At 36.6% G+C, this 18731-nt stretch overlaps 2 protein-coding genes across 2 annotated transcripts; both read right to left on the bottom strand.

Moving 5' to 3' along the window:
- Positions 1-11308: 11308 nt before the first annotated feature.
- On the bottom strand, positions 11309-12066 carry LOC112777834 (oxygen-dependent coproporphyrinogen-III oxidase, chloroplastic-like). Its single transcript, XM_025822221.2, has 3 exons — positions 11746-12066; positions 11601-11676; positions 11309-11471 (listed from the first exon to the last, which is right to left on the bottom strand). The coding sequence occupies exons 1-3, from the start codon at positions 12064-12066 to the stop codon at positions 11338-11340; spliced, it is 531 nt and encodes a 176-aa protein (XP_025678006.1). The 3' UTR covers positions 11309-11337.
- A 3764-nt stretch (positions 12067-15830) lies between these two features.
- On the bottom strand, positions 15831-18432 carry LOC112777835 (uncharacterized). Its single transcript, XM_025822223.1, has 6 exons — positions 18305-18432; positions 17534-18218; positions 16648-17092; positions 16311-16553; positions 16023-16249; positions 15831-15935 (listed from the first exon to the last, which is right to left on the bottom strand). The coding sequence occupies exons 1-6, from the start codon at positions 18430-18432 to the stop codon at positions 15831-15833; spliced, it is 1833 nt and encodes a 610-aa protein (XP_025678008.1).
- Positions 18433-18731: the final 299 nt, after the last annotated feature.

An 18731-nucleotide genomic window follows, 5' to 3' on the forward strand; every position in this document is an offset into this window, starting at 1 on the left:
AAATCAATTTCCACTCTCTTTAAATTTGAATTCTATTCTATTAATATATTATAGTTATTCCAAATCATGGAATTAAAATTCAAATAAAAATTAATTCTTTTTTAAAAGAAAATAGATTTCTTTTCTCATGTTAAATAGTTTCCAAACAAGCTCTTAATCATCAGTATCTGAAGATCCTATTAATTGATACAAATAAAACTCTCTCAGTACCATTTTCATTTCTTTTCATTCACAAGAGACAAATCTGTGATCTTACCTTAAAAACAAACAATCCTCAAACAACCAAATACATAGAGTTGAGCTTGATTTCTTTGATCTTATGGAAACTTGAGAAAACCAGTAGTCTCACTAATCAAAATGCCCCTGCTTCTTCCTTTGAAGGTGAATCTCTGCTCCTTGATTTGTAAGGTACCTATTAACCAAAAAGTAAAAAGCGAAAAGAATTACCTATCCAGAAAAGAAAAGAAAAGAAAAGAAGATGCCAAGAAAATGAGTTACTATTTATTTAATAAAAGATATGTATCAAACCAGAAAACACAGATAACCAAGCCGACATCTCGAAGCTGAGTCATCTGCATTTCTGTTTGGATCTGTCAATAGTATTGCTTGCAGTTGCACTGCATATTAACATTGAGCTTACTTGGTTGACAACAATTGCAACCGTAACTAAAACTTGTAATCCAAATCAACTATAAATTGAGATTTGACTATTTGAGAGAGAATAATTGCCAAGTAAAAATAGGACTAAGAAAAAGCAAGCAAAAACAAAAAATCAGAGGCACAAACAAAACCTGAAGAGAAACAACAATACCTTCTCATCTTCAAGCTACTAGGTACCGGAGTTGCCTTGTCTTCTCTTTGTTTTTTCAACTTCTCTTGCAAAATTAAAGCCATTACAGAAGATATTCCTGAGATCATGATCATGATTAATGCAATGTCACCATTCTAAATCCTGATTAATCTCCATAAGTACCCAAGGACATCTGCTCAAATAAAAATACAAATGCCTTATTACATAAAATATAGAAAAAGAAAATTAAGAAAGATTAACCAGTGCCTCACAGTAGAGTTCTGTGTAAAACAATGTGTTTATTGAAATTGTGAGTGTTTTTATTCTTCATACCTAGTAGGCAGTCACATGAACATGAACATTTTTCACTTGAATCACATTCTTGAGCGGGTAACTTAGTTTCCGTGGCGCTGCTTTCCTTCCTTATTAGCATTAACACTGCTCTACTTCGCGATTCAAAATCCATTTTCAGTTGATCATCCAACTCGAATCCATTCTCCAATGCAACCAATAGTTTGTACTCATCCACATCTTTGTGATTCATAATGTCAATTGCCAAATTCATCTTCACCCCAAAGTCCAATTTCAACTCCAAGTTCAATTCCACTCCCTGTAGAACACTCACAAGGCCTGAAAATACTGGGTGCACCCCCACACTCTTTCACATTAATTAGACCATCATGATGTTCATTGTTGTTATCAATTGTGGCACTGAATTCAAAAACCACACTTTTTCCCCGCGACGTCTGCAAATGCTGTCCCAATGGAGTGGATCATACCATGCAAAAATAGGATCCGAATTCAAATCCCTGATGGCATTATAATGCCATGTACTTGTATTCCCAACCTCTTTACCATCTGCCAAGTAACCAACATTGGATTTCATCTCCACTAGAATGAGACCGGGACAATACATAGAGAGGTAAATTAAGAGAAAATATAGAAAAATAATAATGATTGTAAATAATGTCAACAATGAATTTAAAAAGAAAGATAAATCTATTCTATCTATTCTATTATATAAAAATCGGATTTCTCTACTTAATGATAGAGCTGACATGGCATGCTCTGAAGAGTGTTTTCCGATTTAATTATATCAACTAATTGATTTGATTAGATATTTAAATATTAATATAATTTATTATAATTTATATTACTTAATTAATTATACTACATTAATTGTAATTCATTATATTAGTGAATTGGTTTTTTCATTTATGAAGTCTAAAATAAAATAAATAATTTATTGTTTATTCTAATTAAATTTATTAAATTTAATTATATATTATATATGAATTAACGTTAATTTATAAATTATTTTACATTATAATATTCAATCAAATAAATTGTAAATTACTTTAAATTATATACGCACGGAAAAATGGATTTAAATATGTTTTATATAGTATAGATAATATTAAATTAAGAACGGTGTATTTTTAAGTGTTTTGGTATGACTTAATTATATCAGCTAATTGATTTGATTAGATATTTAAATATGAATGTAATTTATTATAGTATATAATACTTGATTAATTTTACTACATTAATTGTAATTCTTTATATTAGTTAATTGGTTTATTCATTTATAAAGTCTGAAATAAAATAAATAAATAATTTATTGTTTACTCTAATTGAATTCATTAAATTTAATTATATTATATATAAATTAAAGATAATTTATAAATCACCTTATTTCCTTAGTATTTTATATTCCATGAATTGTTAAGTTTTAAGTTTTATATTTCTGTAAGCAAAAGTAATAGAAGGCAAAACTTTTTTCATTCTAAACGGAATTATTCTATGTATTATTAACTAATATCATCATTAGATTTGATTTATTAAAAGAGGAGTGCTACACATACAAGTCTTTTTGACTTACAAGTCTTACAAGTTACTAGGCCTTTTAATGCGTTATTCAACGTTTCCTATTTTCAAAGCGCTACACTCAGAACGTTTCTCCTCCTCCTCCTCTTCCTCTTCCTCTTCTTCTTCTTCTTCTTCTTCTTCTTCTTCTTCTTCTTCTTCTTCTTCTTCTTCTTCTTCTTCTTCTTCGTTTTTTTTTTCGATTTTCATAGTTTCTGAAATCAAGCTTTGAAATCGTTTTGAAGAAGAAGAAGCAGCAGAGGATGAGGAGAAAGAGAAAGAGTTCTGAATTATGCAACGAATTTTGGGTGTATTTCTTAAATACTTTGGGTGTATTTTTCGTAATCCTTTGGGTGTATTTCTGTAATCCTTTTGAAGATAATGGAACTTCAGAAATACACCCAAACGATTACAGAAGTACACCCAAAATGATTACAGAAATACACCCAAACGGTTACAGGAATTCTTCCTCTTCCTCTTCCTCTTCCTCTTCCTCTTCCTCCTCCTCCTCCTCCTCCTCCTCCTCCTCCTCCTCCTCCTCCTCCTCCTCCTCCTCCTCCTCCTCTTCCTCCTCCTCCTCCTCCTCCTCCTCTTCCTCTTCCTCTTCCTCTTCCTCTTCCTCTTCCTCTTCCTCTTCTTCTTCTTCTTCTTCTTCTTCTTCTTCTTCTTCTTCTTCTTCTTCTTCTTCTTCTTCTTCTTCTTCTTCTTCTTCTTCTTCTTCTTCTTCTTCCTCTTCCTCTTCTTCTTCTTCTTCTTCGTTTTTTTTCGATTTTCATAGTTTCTGAAATCAAGCTTTGAAATCGTTTTGAAGAAGAAGAAGCAGCAGAGGATAAGGAGAAAGAGAAAGAGTTCTGAATTATGCAACGAATTTTGGGTGTATTTCTTAAATACTTTGGGTGTATTTTTCGTAATCCTTTGGGTGTATTTCTGTAATCCTTTTGAAGATAATGGAACTTCAGAAATACACCCAAACGATTACAGAAGTACACCCAAAATGATTACAGAAATACACCCAAACGGTTACAGGAATTTACCCAAACGATTATAGAAATACACCCAAAGGATTACAGAAAATACACCCAAAGGATTTAAAGAAATACACTCAAAATTTGTTAAAATACATCTTATGCATAATTCAGAACTCTTTCTCTTTCTCCTCCTCATCTTCTACTGCTTCTTCTTCTTCAAAAACGATTTCACCATGAAAAATCGAAAAAAAAAAAGATAAAACAGAGAGAAAGAACGTAAATGAAGAAGAAGAGGAAGACGATGAAGAAGAACGTGCAGAAACGAAAGAAAAGGAGAAGAAGAAGAGTAAGAGGAAGAAGAACGTGCAGCAAGAAGAAGAAGAAGAAGGAGAAAGAGAAGGCAAGAAACGAAAGAAAAGAAGAAGGAGAAGACGAAGAGGAAGAAGAATGGTTCGAAGCGTGTTTTGAGCGTTAGTTTTAATTGAACTTGTAAGGCTTACAAGCCTTAATCGCTTGTATGCCAAGAATTACTCTTATTAAAAATATAAAATAATTTTATATAACAAATTATTAATTAAACTCATTCTAAAACGTAAGCAAAATAAATTAATTTTCTAGGCGGCTCAATGTAGATCCATAATTTATACAACAATCAAACAAAGCATAGAATTTGTAAATGGTGATAAAAAGGGAAAAAAAAGTAGGGCCCACACCATGTCGGCTTGCTTGCCTCCATTGTATCTTAATAAAACATGGACCTACGGAGACTAATTCCGATTTCAAACTGAGCAGATAGACAACCTATCCGGATCTCATACAATTAATTTCAACCCGCACCCAAAGTCATCTTTTAGTCTTTTTGGGTCTTCTCTCTCCCAGCAAGTAAGCATATACGCCAGCAATGGAGAACGGCGGCTTGGCACTGGCAACTTCAGAGCAGCGAAGATGAGAAGACTGGTTGCTCATACGGCGACGGATGATGACGGGGTTGTGCCGGCGAGGAGGTCGACGATGATCGGAGATGCTAATGTGACCAGAGAGGTTAGATAGTAGACCGGCAAGAGGAGACTTTCACTGATGTTGTTGTCGTTCAGATCGCCGTCACACTGGAATGCTCTCTATCTGTAACTGATGGAGGTGAGCTGCTGCAAGAAAGGCATCGATTCAGATCTTATTTTCATACTTCTTTTTTACTCAGTACATTTTGATTTGTCAGTATTTATGATGTAGAGTAAGTGTTTTATTTTCAACTCAATTTTTTTTTTTGTTTTTTAAATCATCAAGACAGATTTTTTCTTCTTTTGGATTATGGAGGATATGTGATTTTTGATGCTTTCCAATTTTAAAATGATTTACCCAAAAATATACCTCTTCTTAGTTGCTATAAAATTCTAAAAGGTGTGATCCCACAATCTTACCATACGTACTTGCTAGAATTTACATTTGCTTTTATTTTTTTCACTAGAGAAAAAATGGTTAGGTGATATGATTTGTTGGAGATGATTGCACCGCCAAAAGAATGTTGGAAGATTCATGTCAAAGTAATCAGACTTTGGTCTTTACCGAGATTCAAAGACCCCAAATCCATTAGCTCCATTGAAATGGTAGTACTTCTAATTTTATTCATACACACAATTGTTTCTCTATTTTCATACACTTAGTCCCGCATTTGTATGATCCTCACCCTCATAATTGTCATAATTTCAACCTCAGCAGTTTCTGCTTTTCTTGGGACTATTCATTTAAAAACAGAACAAAAATAAAATTCAGTTCTGTGTTTTTCTGCAAGAAAACATAATCTTTTCATCATAAAAAAAGATTCTGCAGTCAAAAACAGATTTAATACATAGCTCATGTTGTATTCGGCCAATAAAGAGAGGAGTTGGGGCACTTTTAGCAAGATTTTCATAGGCAGTTATATAAAATTATAAATTTTAGCTTGCAAAGACATGCACTAATGCCAAGATACATAATCACTAAATAATGCAGATTGGATATAAGAATTTATGCCGACCAAAAACAACAAAGTTTGAGTCACTCTTGCTTTCACATCCTACAAAAAGCATAATGTATATCTTTGATAAGAAATAATACACACATCACAACAAAATTGAGAATCAGATTATTTCTTACTTCTTTGTTTATTATTCTCATCTTGAAGACTTAAATTTCCTCCTTCCGTATGGGTGACAACTAACAAGAGAGGTTTGTATTAGAATAGTTTGTGCCAAGCATCCCCAAGTAGTCTTGACTGTTGGGAACCAAGCAGTATAGCCTCCACTAATTTAACATTCAAAATTCTAGACTAAATCAATCACATTAAACAAAGATGCATATGGAGGGGAAAAAAAGAGAGAAACATAATAAGAGCATGACTAACACATATGCATGTTTATCGTTAATCTTAACCCTTTTCTAAATAACACTTAATTCTCATGCATGATTGTCATCATAATAATTGAAATCGCGTAGCCTAATCCATTTAGCAACTTAAAAGTAGGGTTTTAACCAAGTTTTTTTTGTAGCAAATACCGAAAAATATTACCAACGACTTCTCTTGAATACTCAAAGAGGATGTATGAATTTTCGAGATATAAGAACAATAGGAGGAACAATTTATGCTACGTATAGAGATGCATGCTTCACCCTTGGACTCTTGCAAGATGACAGAGAATTCATGGATGCAATTAAGGAAGCAAGCTCATGGGCCTCAGGATCATATGTTAGGAGGTTATTTGTCATTCTATTAACATCCAACAATATCTCAAGACCAGAGCATGTCTGGAATATATGTTAGCATGAACTCTCAGATGATATTTTGTATAGACAGAGAACCGTGATGAACATGAGGAGTGAGTTTTTATTAATTGCAATTATAAAAGTTCTTCATTATTGATCATTTTTAGTTTGATTGAATTTTTATAGTATCGTATAATATGCAGAATTAACCATGTCAGATGATGAGATTAAGCAGTTGTGCTTAATGGATATAGACAAGATCTTACATTCCTATGATAAAACCTTGAAAGACTATCCTTCTATGCCTTTAGCAACTGAAGTTGATAGTTCTTTGTTAATCGAAAGGGTTATCAGGGAAGAGCTAAACTTTAACAGGGATGATTTAAAGAAAAGTGCCTCAGACATGTTAGCCATCGCAACACCTGAGCAGAAATATGCATTTGATAAAATTGTTACAGCTATGTATTGTGATGAAGGGGTTTTTTCTTTGTGTATGGTCATAGGAGTACTGGAAAAACATTTCTCTAGAACCTTTTGTCTGCTGAGATTCGCTCAAGGGGTGATATTGTGTTAAACATTACTTCAAGTGGTATTGCATCTTTACTTCTTCCCAATGGAAGAACGACACACTCAAGGTTCAAAATACCGCTGAATATAACTAAGGATTCTGTATGTAACATCAAACCTGGTTTCCCTCAAACAATGCTGCTGTTGAAAGCCAAACTTATAATTTGGGATGAGGCTCTAATGGTTAGTAGGTATTGCTATGAAGCGCTTGATAAATGCTTGGGTGATATCATGAGATTTTCTATAACATATAACAAAGATTTGCCCTTTGGAGGAAAAGTGGTTGTACTAGGTGGAGACTTTAGACAATTTCTTCCTGTCATTCTACGAGGATCGTGACAAGATATCGTTCATTCAACCGTTAATTCGTCTTGCCTTTGGAAGTTTTGTCAGGTGCTCAAACTAACAAAAAACATGAGACTCTTTGTAGGGACGACTGCTTCAGATCAAGATGAGACAAAGCAATTTGGTGAGTGGTTATTGAAAGTTGGTGATGGTCTAATAGGTAACAATATGGATGGTGAATCTGAGATATGTCTTCCAGGAGATATTGTTATTCCTTCTTCGGACCAGGCATTTGATGAGTTGGTTCATTTTTCTTATCCAAATATTTTGGATAACATGTCCTCAAAAGATTTTTCAAAGTAAAAACTATACTAGCTCCCACGCGGGATATTGTTGAAGAGGTCAACAACCATCTGATGGCTATCATTCTTGGAGGAAAAAAATTATATCTCAGTTCAGATTCGATTTGTATGGATGAAGGGAATATGGAGAGCCAGTTAGATCTCTATGGTCCCGAATTACTGAATAGCATAAATTGCTCTGGTTTGCCTCCACATAAATTAATACTCAAGGTTGGTGTTCCGGTGATGTTACTGAGGAATATTGACCAATCCAGTGGTCTTTGTAATGGTACAAGACTACAAATTAGGAAGCTTAAAAATCATGTCATAGAATGTGAAGTCTTAACGAGTAACAATGTTGGTCATATTGCTTTGATTCCAAGAATGAAGATGGTACCAACAAATGAAACCGTCCCAGTTAGATTCCAATGAAGACAGTTTCCATAATAGTATCGTTTGCCATGACAATTAATAAATCTCAGGGACAAACTTTATCTCATGTTGGATTGTACTTGTCCAAACCAGTTTTTACACATGACCAACTATATGTGACACTTTCAAGAGTTAAGAGTAAAAGACGTTTAAAAGTTTTACTTATGAATCACGTAGGAATGTCTGCAAATTCAACCATTATTAATGTTGTTTATAGAGAAGTCTTTGAAAAAATAGAATTCTATTGTAAATATTTTAATTTTATTTTAAATTCTGTATCAATGTATAATTATTTTACTTTAAAAAAAGTGTAAAATGATTATTACTCACTATTTTTAAGTTAAACTTTGATTTTGATCATAATTTTATAATTTTTTTAAAATAATAATTATTGTGTTTTTTTTTTAAATATCTAATCATATAATTTTTTTTATTTTTATAAATTTTTCCGTGCTCAGTACGGGTTCATACACTAGTTAAAAATTAAAAATCAGATTCTTAATTAATTATTTAATTTTAAATTTTAAATTTTAAAAAATTAGAATTAGCAATTAAACACATTCACACAACCTTTCAATTTTACCATAATCTCCCAATTTTCGGTCCACACCTAAAATTTGCCGTCATCGATCTCCGGTCTATGCCCAAAATTCGCCGTCGGTGTCAGAGACAGCCATTCCGACACATTATATCGTGGCTGTTCCCCTAACACCATTTAGACGTAGTCGAAACACCTCTGTCCGTGCACGCCGCAGCCTCACCCCGCGCCGCTGTCCTCCCGCAGCCCGTGTAGACGCCGTTGCACTCCCACGCCAATATCGCCGCAGCCTAACTACGCGTCGCTATCCCTCCGTAGCCCGTGCGGACACAACCGTGAGGAGCAATCCCGCTCATCGCCGGTCGTTGTTTCACCAGATACGGTGTTTGGGTTTGTATATGTTAGTTTTTGTTCCGTTAATGGATTCCTCAATGGGTGAAGAATGTTTTACAGCCTCATCTTCCTACGTTAGTGATCATTATACTCACTCAGATGACAATATTGTAGAGGCACAAATTTCTGACAAAGTATTTATTGAAGGTTTTATTTGCATACAGATGTTCATTTTACATGCAAAGAGGATGATTGTTCGTGTTGCAAATCCATTATTATATTTTATTTTACATACAAAAGGGATGGATGCTCATTTTACATACAAAAGAAAAACTGACCGATTTCTTGGCCCACCAAAAATTAAAAAAAAAACACCCCAATTAAATAAAAACAATCATCCCTTTTGTATGTAAAATAAAATATAATAATGGATTTGCAACACGAACAACCATCCTTTTTGCATGTAAAATGAACATTCGCATGCAAATAAAACCTCCAATAAATACCTTGTTGGAAATTTGCACCTCTACAATATTGCCATCTTAGTAAGTATAATGATCATTGATGTAGGAAGATGGGGATGTAGAACCTTCTCACCCACTGAGAAATCTATTAACGGAACAAAAACTAACGTATACAAACCCATACACGTTAATGAGGGTGTTCGGGGAGACAACGACGGCGATGAGTAGGGTTGCTCTTCATGGTTGCGTTTGCACGGGCTGCGGAGGAACAACGGCATCGATGCGGGCTGCGGGGAACAGCGGTGCAGAATGAGGTTGCGGCGGCGTGCATGGACAGCGGTGTTTCGACTACGTCTGAATGGCGTTATGATGCGTTGGAATGACTGTCTCTAGCACCAATGATGAATTTTGGATGTGGACCAGAAATTAGGAGATTATGGTGATATTTAAAGTAATCGTACATAGTTTAATTGTTAATTCAAATTTTTGAATTTTAAAATTTAAAATTAAATAATTAATTAAAAATCTAATTTTTAATTTACCTTTTTTTTTAAATTTAGAGAAAAGGACAAATTAGTCCTTGACCTTTTAACCCGCGGACATTTTCGTCCCTGACCATTGGAAAATACTTTTAAGTCCCTGACGTCCCTCAAAATTAGACGGATTATTCCCTCCGTCCATAAGCCACCATCAGACCCAACGGAAAAGGCTGACCTAGCTCCCCCTCTGCTTACCTGGCTTAACGGCGTTCCCACGTGGCACGTTAGTGGGATGGAGCTTTTGAAAAAGAAACACATAAGTCCCTGTCACTCAAAACGACGTCGTTTTGTGTGCTGCCTCTGTTATACACTCTCATCCCTTTCCTTGTATACAATGCCTATTACACCTACAGAGCTTTTACAGAATTACATTAAACCCTAAGGAAGGCCAAAGATCAAATGCAGGAATACTCTGTTTCTCCCTCCAAAAAAAACCACCATCCAGACTGAGAAGGTTCTGGTGTGCATTCGTTGTCGAAGAGGGAGAACCATATACTCTGTTTCTCGTTTTCTTTATAGAGATTCCCTTCGTCATCAGTGATTCTTTCAATTTTATTCCTTTTTTGTTGAGATGCTTGCTAATGAAAAAATCGAGTGTTCTTGTTCCCTGCTTTCAACAAGTTCGCACGAGATATTTGGGCCCATTTAATCTCTTCTTGATAGAAGAGTTCGTCTAAGTCTGCCTGTGCCCTTTTCAAATTCAGAATTGTTTCTTCAATTTGTGAGTGAGATGTAAGTTGTCATATGAGTTCTTATTTTCCTTTATTTTTTTTTGGAAGCTCCCTAAATTTCTCTTTTCTCCATTCTTGCAATGCTTTGATGCACTTTTCTAGTTTCTCTTCAATCTGATCATAGTTCATAACCCAGCTTCTTTTGATAATCTCTTTGCATTCAGAGTCTCTAAGCCACATTCTTCGAATCTGAAAATATATGGCCTCTTCCTTTTTAAGCTCTCCCCATGAACATCGATTAGGATTGGACAATGGTCTAATCTATATCTTTGAAAATGCTTTACCACTCCTTCTAGGAATGCTTCCTTCCAATTTGTTATTGCCACTGCTCTATCTAGCCTTTCTTGAATATTTGCTTCCCCAACCTGATTGTTAGACCAAGTGTAAGCATATCCTACAAAGCCTAAATCTAGTAATTGATTCACTTGAAGAGATTTCCATTTACCTGAGTATAAGTCATTGGCAGCCCTCCAAGTTGCTCTTATTTCAACAACAATAAGCTCACTCTTTTTTCTTTTAACCTACTAAAGAAGGTTGTTTTAGATGCCTTATTTACGAAAAGAAACTAGCTATAGGAATCAGATTCAGGTAAACCCATCCAACACTTCAAATCTATCTATAAAAAACACATAAGAAGCAATACATGAATGTGAAGTGCCATTTTAAAACAGCAAAACTATGGTTCATTAGTGTTTTACTTGACTTGTTTTCTCCCTAAAATTCTAAATCTAAATCACAAAAATGTCATGAACTAATATTTTTGCATTGAGAATATACCGAATGGAAGTGTTTAACATCCTCCTCGAAAATGTAAGCAGGAGTCAAGTCAGTCCCCCCGCCAAACCACCACTGCCTAGGTGCTCCAGGAGCATCTGTAGAATGCAACAGGGTTACACAGTCAGTAGCAGCAAATTTATGCAGATACTTATTTGTAAGACAATAACCTTAGAAATTGGCATAAGTAAGATTTTGAGCTATATGACAGACAACAGTAGTAATAATGGTATGAGAAACAGCTCTAAAATAAGGATAGAAAATCATAATATGCAAGGTTGGGGCAAATGGGTTCTTCGGATGCAAAACCTGAAAAAGGTTGATGTCATTTCCCATTCCATCTGAAATCGAAAAGAATTGAATGGGGGAAACACTTACGGAGCTGATTCCAGTGGTGAAGAACGGGATAGGACCAGGCTTCTGGTAAGAAGAAGCGGCAGCTTTTGCAGCGCGGTAAGATTCTAGCGGCATGATGCCATAAACAACGGAGACATTAACTCCAGCCTTCTCCCAAATGGCCCCGTCTTGGAGAACCCTACTGATGCCACCACCACTGCCGGGCCTGGACCAAACGTCCTCCTTGAAGCTAGCCCCGCCGTCGGCGGCCTCAAGGGCGGTGCAGACGGGGTCCTGAGCTTCTCTAATCATCTTCTTGAAGCGGGCCCTTACAGAAGAGGAGGAGGAAGAAGAAGGGGCCATTTAGGGCCAAACGGGAAACGACGTAGTTTTAGGATTGAGGGATTTATTTGTCCAATTTTTGAAACTATCCTGTTGACTCATCAGTCCACGTGTGTATCTATGACGCCAAGTCATCAGAACGGGAGCCATGTCAGACTTTTCCGTTGAGTCTGACGGAGGCATTTAGACGGAGGGACTTATCCATCTAATTTTTGTGAAGGTCGGGGATTTAAAAGTATTTTCTAATGGTCAGGGACGAAAATGTCCGCGGGTTAAAAGGTCAGAGACTTATTTGTCCTTTTTTCTTAAATATATTGTTCACATTATTTATAATCATCATTGTTGCCTATACCTTTTCAATCCTAAATTCTTGTTGAATTGAATTTTGGCCAAGACAATCTTTGATATTGTTAGTTGGCTTTAGTTAATGACTTCAATAGGTTGGCAGCACCATAACACATTAAAGAACAAAATCCCCCTAAAAAGAAGTGGCTTAGAATGAACTAATGCTCTATGTTCATTAAAAATGTTTATTTATAAAATATGTGCTTTAATTATCCCACATTACAGGTTTACTAATAATAAAACCCATTTATCCTAAATTACGAAATTTGAAAAGGAGTTAAACCTCAAAGTGGTCCCTGAGATTCATAGTTTGCACCAATTTAGTTCCTGACTTACCAATTGCACCATTTATGTCCCCGACTTTGTTAAAATTGCACCAGGGTTGTCCCTCCCCACATCTCCGGGCAAATTAATTGCCGCGGGCAGTGACCTGGCGTTGAAGCCACGCTGGCGTAGATAACGGCTAGCTGAGGTGGCAATTGAAACTGTTTGACCCAATGTGGTCCCTATACCTAGTTTTAACCCCAATTTCTAGCATGGCATCGTTACCCCTCTTCATCTTCTTCTCTCTGTCCAGCAACGTTCTTCTCCTGCTTCGTTGTTCCTACTCGTTGAACTGAAACGAAAACCATGATTGGGTGTGCGAGCTAGGGTCAAGGAAGTTCTACACGATCGACGACGAGAATGCGGAGTCGGACCAGACCGTCGCGGGTACCAGAGCGGTGTGGGTGCGGCTGCCGGCCAGTGCTTCGTTGGTCCAAAACAAATACCAACCCAGATAAGCCCTTCTTCTGCTGTCCGAATTACAATGTGAGTTTTTGGTAAGAAAATTTGATTAGTGATTTTCTGTTCTTTCCTTCTTATCATATCTCATATTCAGATTAGGGGCAAAACATGGTGTGGATTTTTTCTCTGGGCTGATGATGTAGAAAAAGATGAACATGAAGTGATGGTTTTCAGTGGCTAAGAGAAGGGGGGGTTAAATCTTAGCCCCTTTTTCACTTGACAATACTTGCTGGTCTTTGAAACAACTTCTGGAGATTTTTTATTTTTGTCTCATACCCAGTCACGAGACTTTTTCTTTTTATCTCGTGACCCGGCATGAGATTTTTCAGTTTTATCTCCTGTGCAGCAAAAACAGAAATAGAGTAGAAGAGAAAGAAAATTACACCCAGATATATCCTGGTTCAGCTGCTAAGTGCAATGCAGCCTACATCCAGTCTCCATCACAATGATGATGGAATTTCACTACAATCATTCTTGATTACAAACACCAATTCTCCCTAGGAACTACCCTTTCTATCCGGGACAAGTCCAGAATCCAAACCCCAATCCTGAACTTGACTTGGTTACCGCCAAGCTTTCAACTGCTAAGTGCTAAACCAACTTGCAAGGAGATTCCCACAGAATCATGAAACACAACAAAGATGTACAAAGGACCTCTAAGGACATCTATGGCTTTTTCTTTTAATTTTGCACTCTCTGCCTTTTTTCGCTCTTGGCTTTTTCTTACAAACCTCATTGTTTGCCTTTTTCCATGAGACTCAAGACAGACAAAATTAAACAGAAAAATTACAAAATGAAGAACATTGAAGGAGAAGAACTTCTATTAGCTTAGGTAGCTATGAGAACTCTGTGCCTTGCACTCTCACTCCTTGCTTCAAGCCCTAGCTGTTCACCCTTACTTATAGGGGGAAGCCTCCACGGTTGAAACCAAATAAACCAAGCTAAACTTCTTCTTCTTCATGCAAAACCGGTTCGGCCAGAGAGAGAGAGAGAGAGGAGAGATAACTGAATGCTAAAACCCAACATGCAATTACCTCTGAGTCTTCTCTTTACACCAAGCTTCATCAATCTGAGCCATCCAACTTGTCTTGCTCTCCAAGAAAGACTCCTAGCCCTTGATGCTTCTTGATGTGTGACAGCTCCTCCTGCTCCACTTTTGCTTTCTCTTTCACGTAGCCACCCTAGCTACCTTCTGTGATGAGTAAACCCAAAAGCAGAGACGAGCCATCCTTGAGATCTTCTTCCTCTGACCGAAATCTTCTTCTTCCATTTTTGGTATGGAGAAGCTAGGATCTTCTTAACCAAATCTTACCATAAGTGATGAAAATCTCAACCACAACATACTTTTTGTTTTCTTTTTCTTGCCATCATTACAATGGTCTTGTAACTTACTTCTTCTTCTATATGGTAGCTTGCTATAACTTCCATGGTTTCCTCTGTGATATGACCGAATAGAGAAGAAAGATCAGAGAGAAGAGAGAGTTGAAAGAAAAGCAATTAAATGAAATAGAACAAATTAATTAAAATGAGTTTCTTTTACTTCCCTCTTTGCTGAGTAGCGTGTAGCATTAAGGCCATCAATCAAATCAATGACAATTTCTCTCTCATGGTTCTCAATGTAAGTTAATTCAAGTTAATTGAATTTGAAATCCACTACATGAGATCCGTTGAAAGCATAAGGCAAAATATTTGCTCTCTCTCTCAATTGGTTTCAGATCAAGCATTGAGTATCCAATCAAAATTTGAGTTGGGCTGATAATAATGTTAATAGAATCTGGCCCAACCAAGAATAATAATTCATCCACACTTCTTTGAATGATTTTTGAACCAATGCTGAATATAAAATTCACATTTGGGCTTGCAACAATTTTCTTTTTCTGTTCGGCCCAATACAGAAATCTGCACACACAAAATTATTAATTAAGCAAGTATGATTTAAAATCAAATTAATAATTTTGAAATTAATTGTTTTAATAATGTTTGTTCATCATAAAATTTAAATTAGAATTTTTTAAACTCATCATGAAGGAAGAGTGGATGCAACTGCAGTTGACAATGAGCAAGTGAGAGTGAATTTAGCCTGGAGGATTGAAAAATTGGAAGCTGAAGTGAGGATCCAAAAATGTATGATACAATTCTTAGGCATAGTGGTGTTTTTCACTGTAGTTGTTGTATTCATTATGACTTTGAAGTTCTGACAATGTTGTATGTAATGTGTTCATGGATGAATGAAAGTAAGAGGTGGTTTTTTATGTTGAGATATATGCCCTATTTTTGATTGACTGGTTATCATAAAGAGAAATAATTACAGATCATCTGACATCATAATAGCATAATGCATAATACATAATTACAAAAGTAGCAAAGATAAACATATTTGAGTAGCAAACATTAACGTGTTTGAGTTGCAAACATTAAAGGAACAAAAAAAGTACCATAGCATAGTTATTAAGGCTGGCAATACAAAAGTTTTGACAATTGTCCTAAACAAAGCAACAATGTATTAACTGCCTTTAACAAAACAACAAAGTACTGTCCTAAATATCCTGATGTCAAAGTCATGAATTGTTCTTTTTCCTTGGTGCTTTGAAACCGGGAGTTGGAACAAACTTCATAAAATTGGCCAATCTGAAAGATGTTGCCACACTGGCTCCTTATATTGGATCCACACCAATGGATTGAGGTGGTGGTGAACTCCTCCTTTTGGTGGGCAACTTATGTGGCCTTGATGGTGCAGGTGCAGCAGATCCTGCTATGTCCTACAGTAGAAAAACAATTCAACACATGAGCCCAGATAACAAAAAAGTTATAATTTTGTTATGTTGTAACATGGATAAGTGTATTACCTGTGATCCTTCGTAGTTTGGTTGTGATATATCAATCTCTACAGCAGAAGGTTTATCAGCTGGTGCAGCAGTAGTATGAGGTTGAGGGCCAGCCTCAGAAGCAGAAGCAGCATCATTTGATTTGGCTTTATCTGCAGCAGCCTTTGTAGCTGCAACAGCAGCAACTACTTCATCCAGTCTCTTCTTTGAGCACCCTCTCTTAGTATGCCCTTTTACCCCCACAATACCTACATGTGAATGGCTTCAAATGCCTTTTCAAACTTTCACTTGGTTTGACTTTCTTATTACCACTGTTGCCCTCATCAGCATCTTTTCTCCTTTTCTTTGTCAGAGCTCCAGGCCTCCTCCTAATGTTAGGGGCCTGTGGTTGAGTGTACATGGATTTCTCCCACAATGATTGGCCAGGAAGAGAGTTAATGTGATGGGTATAAGTCTTGTTGTATGCCTCCATAGTACACAGTTGGTGACAAAAGTCTTCCGGCCTCTTATTTACCCTTGCAAGGGCAGCACAGGCATGAACACATGGAATGCCTACATATTATAACACAAATGCAGAGTAAGACAATCATAGTCATCAAAGTACACAAATGTTAATGATTAAGTTAAAGAGTTTGATAAAGGTCACCGGTCAGCATCCAGAATTGGCAAGTGCATAGTCTTTTTCCAAGATCCACCACCATGTTTGTTGAATGGCCATGAACCTCAAATTTTTCATAGTCTTCATCACTGGTCCAAATAGGCATCCAGTTCTTTGATTCTTTTTTTATTTTATCTAGGCAACTTTGAATTACAGGGGGGAGTATGCCAACATGATTTGCCAGTTTTACCTTATCCTTCGCAATAGTTCTCATCACAAACATTCTCACCTCCTCAAGTAATGTGATGATGGGTTTGCTTTTGGCCTCTTTTATTCTTGCGTTGAAAACCTCACAGGCGTTGTTGCAAATGTTGTCCAGTTTTGGCCTATGGCTGAACTGGGACTTTGTCCATGACTCTCTAGGCCATTTGTTGAGATATGCCCAAGCCTCCTCATTCACCCTCTTAATCTTGTTCAGATTATCAATGAAATCCTGAAATGTTGTTGATCTGGCACACTCCCAAAGCAGTACCCTCAACTCAAGGTCCTTTCATTGTTTATTAAAGTTCCTCCAGAGGTGCCAAATGCAGAAATGGTGGTGAACTCTTGGCATCACCTCCTGGACAGCTTGAATTAAACCCTGTAAGACATTGTTACACTATGTTTCAGAAACAAAAACTGATGTAAACACTTTTATCATGCCATAGAACAATCCCTGAGTTTACATTAATGACCCTAATATAGTCCCTGACAACCAACAGTTAGGTGTAAAATGCACGATTCATAACTAACAGTGCATATCAACAACCAACATCATGCATACAAAATCCAGAGGACATATATAACATACATATTTAACAACCATTATTCCCATCAAATTCACTTACATCCAGAGAATCATAGGTTGTTAAAAGCACATGAAAGTTAACATTACCTTCTGCATATCAGAAATAAAGCACCATCCGTTAGTCTTGTAGTCTTCAAGATCAGCATGAAGCATCTCCAAGAACCATTTCCAAGTGTCTGTATTCTCTATTTCAACTATAGCCCATGCAATCACATAAATGTGATGATTGGCATCTTGTGCCACAGCAGCCAAGATCTGACCCCCAAATTGTGTCTTCAGAAATGTCCCATCAAGTCCAATCAAAGGGCGACAACCTGCCTTGAATCCCATCTTGAAACCATGCAAACAAACGTACATCTTATCAAATATGACGTCTCCATTTGGTTGAGGTTCGACACATATCTGCACCGTAGATCCAGGATTCGTCTTCAGTAAAGTTTCATCATAGTCCCTTAGTTTTGCATATTGTGCCTTCTCATCCCCGTATACTACATTCCTTGCATCTGCCAGTGCCCTTGCAATGGAATTTCTATTCAGAATAAAGTCACACTTTGTCCTGAAGTACACAGCAGCCTCGCATTGCTTGAAATTAGGGTATTTCCTTACCTTTTTCACTAATTTACTAGTAACCCAAGCCATATTAGCAGCCCTGTTGGTGTTCTCCCTCGCATAAGTATGATCGTCGTTGAAAGTCTTGATTTGCCAATATGAGTCATCACAGTCCCTTGAGGCATACACAACCCAGGCACACTCTTTCACCTTGCACACAGCCCTGCATCTAATATTGTCATTTTTTTTAACTTAATTCTCCTCCCCTCTTGGATAGTATACTCTCTTACAACTTCTCTGAACTCATACTTGGTGTTGAATTTCATACCCACTTGTAGATGTAGCTCACCGAATCTTGCCCCATTTCTAAATATTGGAAATTCATCTGAGTCCTCATCAGATTGTAGCTCATCCTCAGAATTAGGAGGAGTCTTCATCTCCTCTGAGTGCTAAGAATTAGCACCATCAGATTCTGCACCTGGGTCAAGTGCTTCATACACATCAACAATCCCTGGAGTTCCCACAAACCCCAAGTCCACCTCTCCATTTGACACATCTTCAACCAATGCATCATCTGGTTGCATTATATTCTCTTTTGTCTTAGCAGCAGCATATGTACCTCTCTTGATGTCCTTTACTTTCTTATTTCTTGGTTTGGACATACTTGCATTGTCTTCACTGCTAGAGCTATCTTCTTGGATTGGCTTAAAGGAACTATCCTCTGAACTATCATCAT

This window comes from Arachis hypogaea, chromosome 19 (genome assembly GCF_003086295.3).
Source record: "Arachis hypogaea cultivar Tifrunner chromosome 19, arahy.Tifrunner.gnm2.J5K5, whole genome shotgun sequence".
In the NCBI taxonomy this organism is placed as follows: Eukaryota; Viridiplantae; Streptophyta; class Magnoliopsida; order Fabales; family Fabaceae; genus Arachis; species Arachis hypogaea.

Bases quoted from the DNA above. Each gene is read 5' to 3' on its own strand.
- LOC112777834 (XM_025822221.2), bottom strand. From the start codon at position 12,066: ATGGCCCCTTCTTCTTCCTCCTCCTCTTCTGTAAGGGCCCGCTTCAAG. The intron at 11,677-11,745 runs GTAAGTGTTTCC...AACCTTTTTCAG, and splicing joins TCACCACTGGAATCAGCTCC to GTTTTGCATCCGAAGAACCC. The intron at 11,472-11,600 runs ATACCATTATTA...CCCTGTTGCATT, and splicing joins TTATTTTAGAGCTGTTTCTC to CTACAGATGCTCCTGGAGCA.
- LOC112777835 (XM_025822223.1), bottom strand. From the start codon at position 18,432: ATGAAGACTCCTCCTAATTCTGAGGATGAGCTACAATCTGATGAGGAC. The intron at 17,093-17,533 runs GTAATGTTAACT...ACAACATTTCAG, and splicing joins TTATTTCTGATATGCAGAAG to GATTTCATTGATAATCTGAA. The intron at 15,936-16,022 runs GTAATACACTTA...TTTCTACTGTAG, and splicing joins CAAACTACGAAGGATCACAG to GACATAGCAGGATCTGCTGC.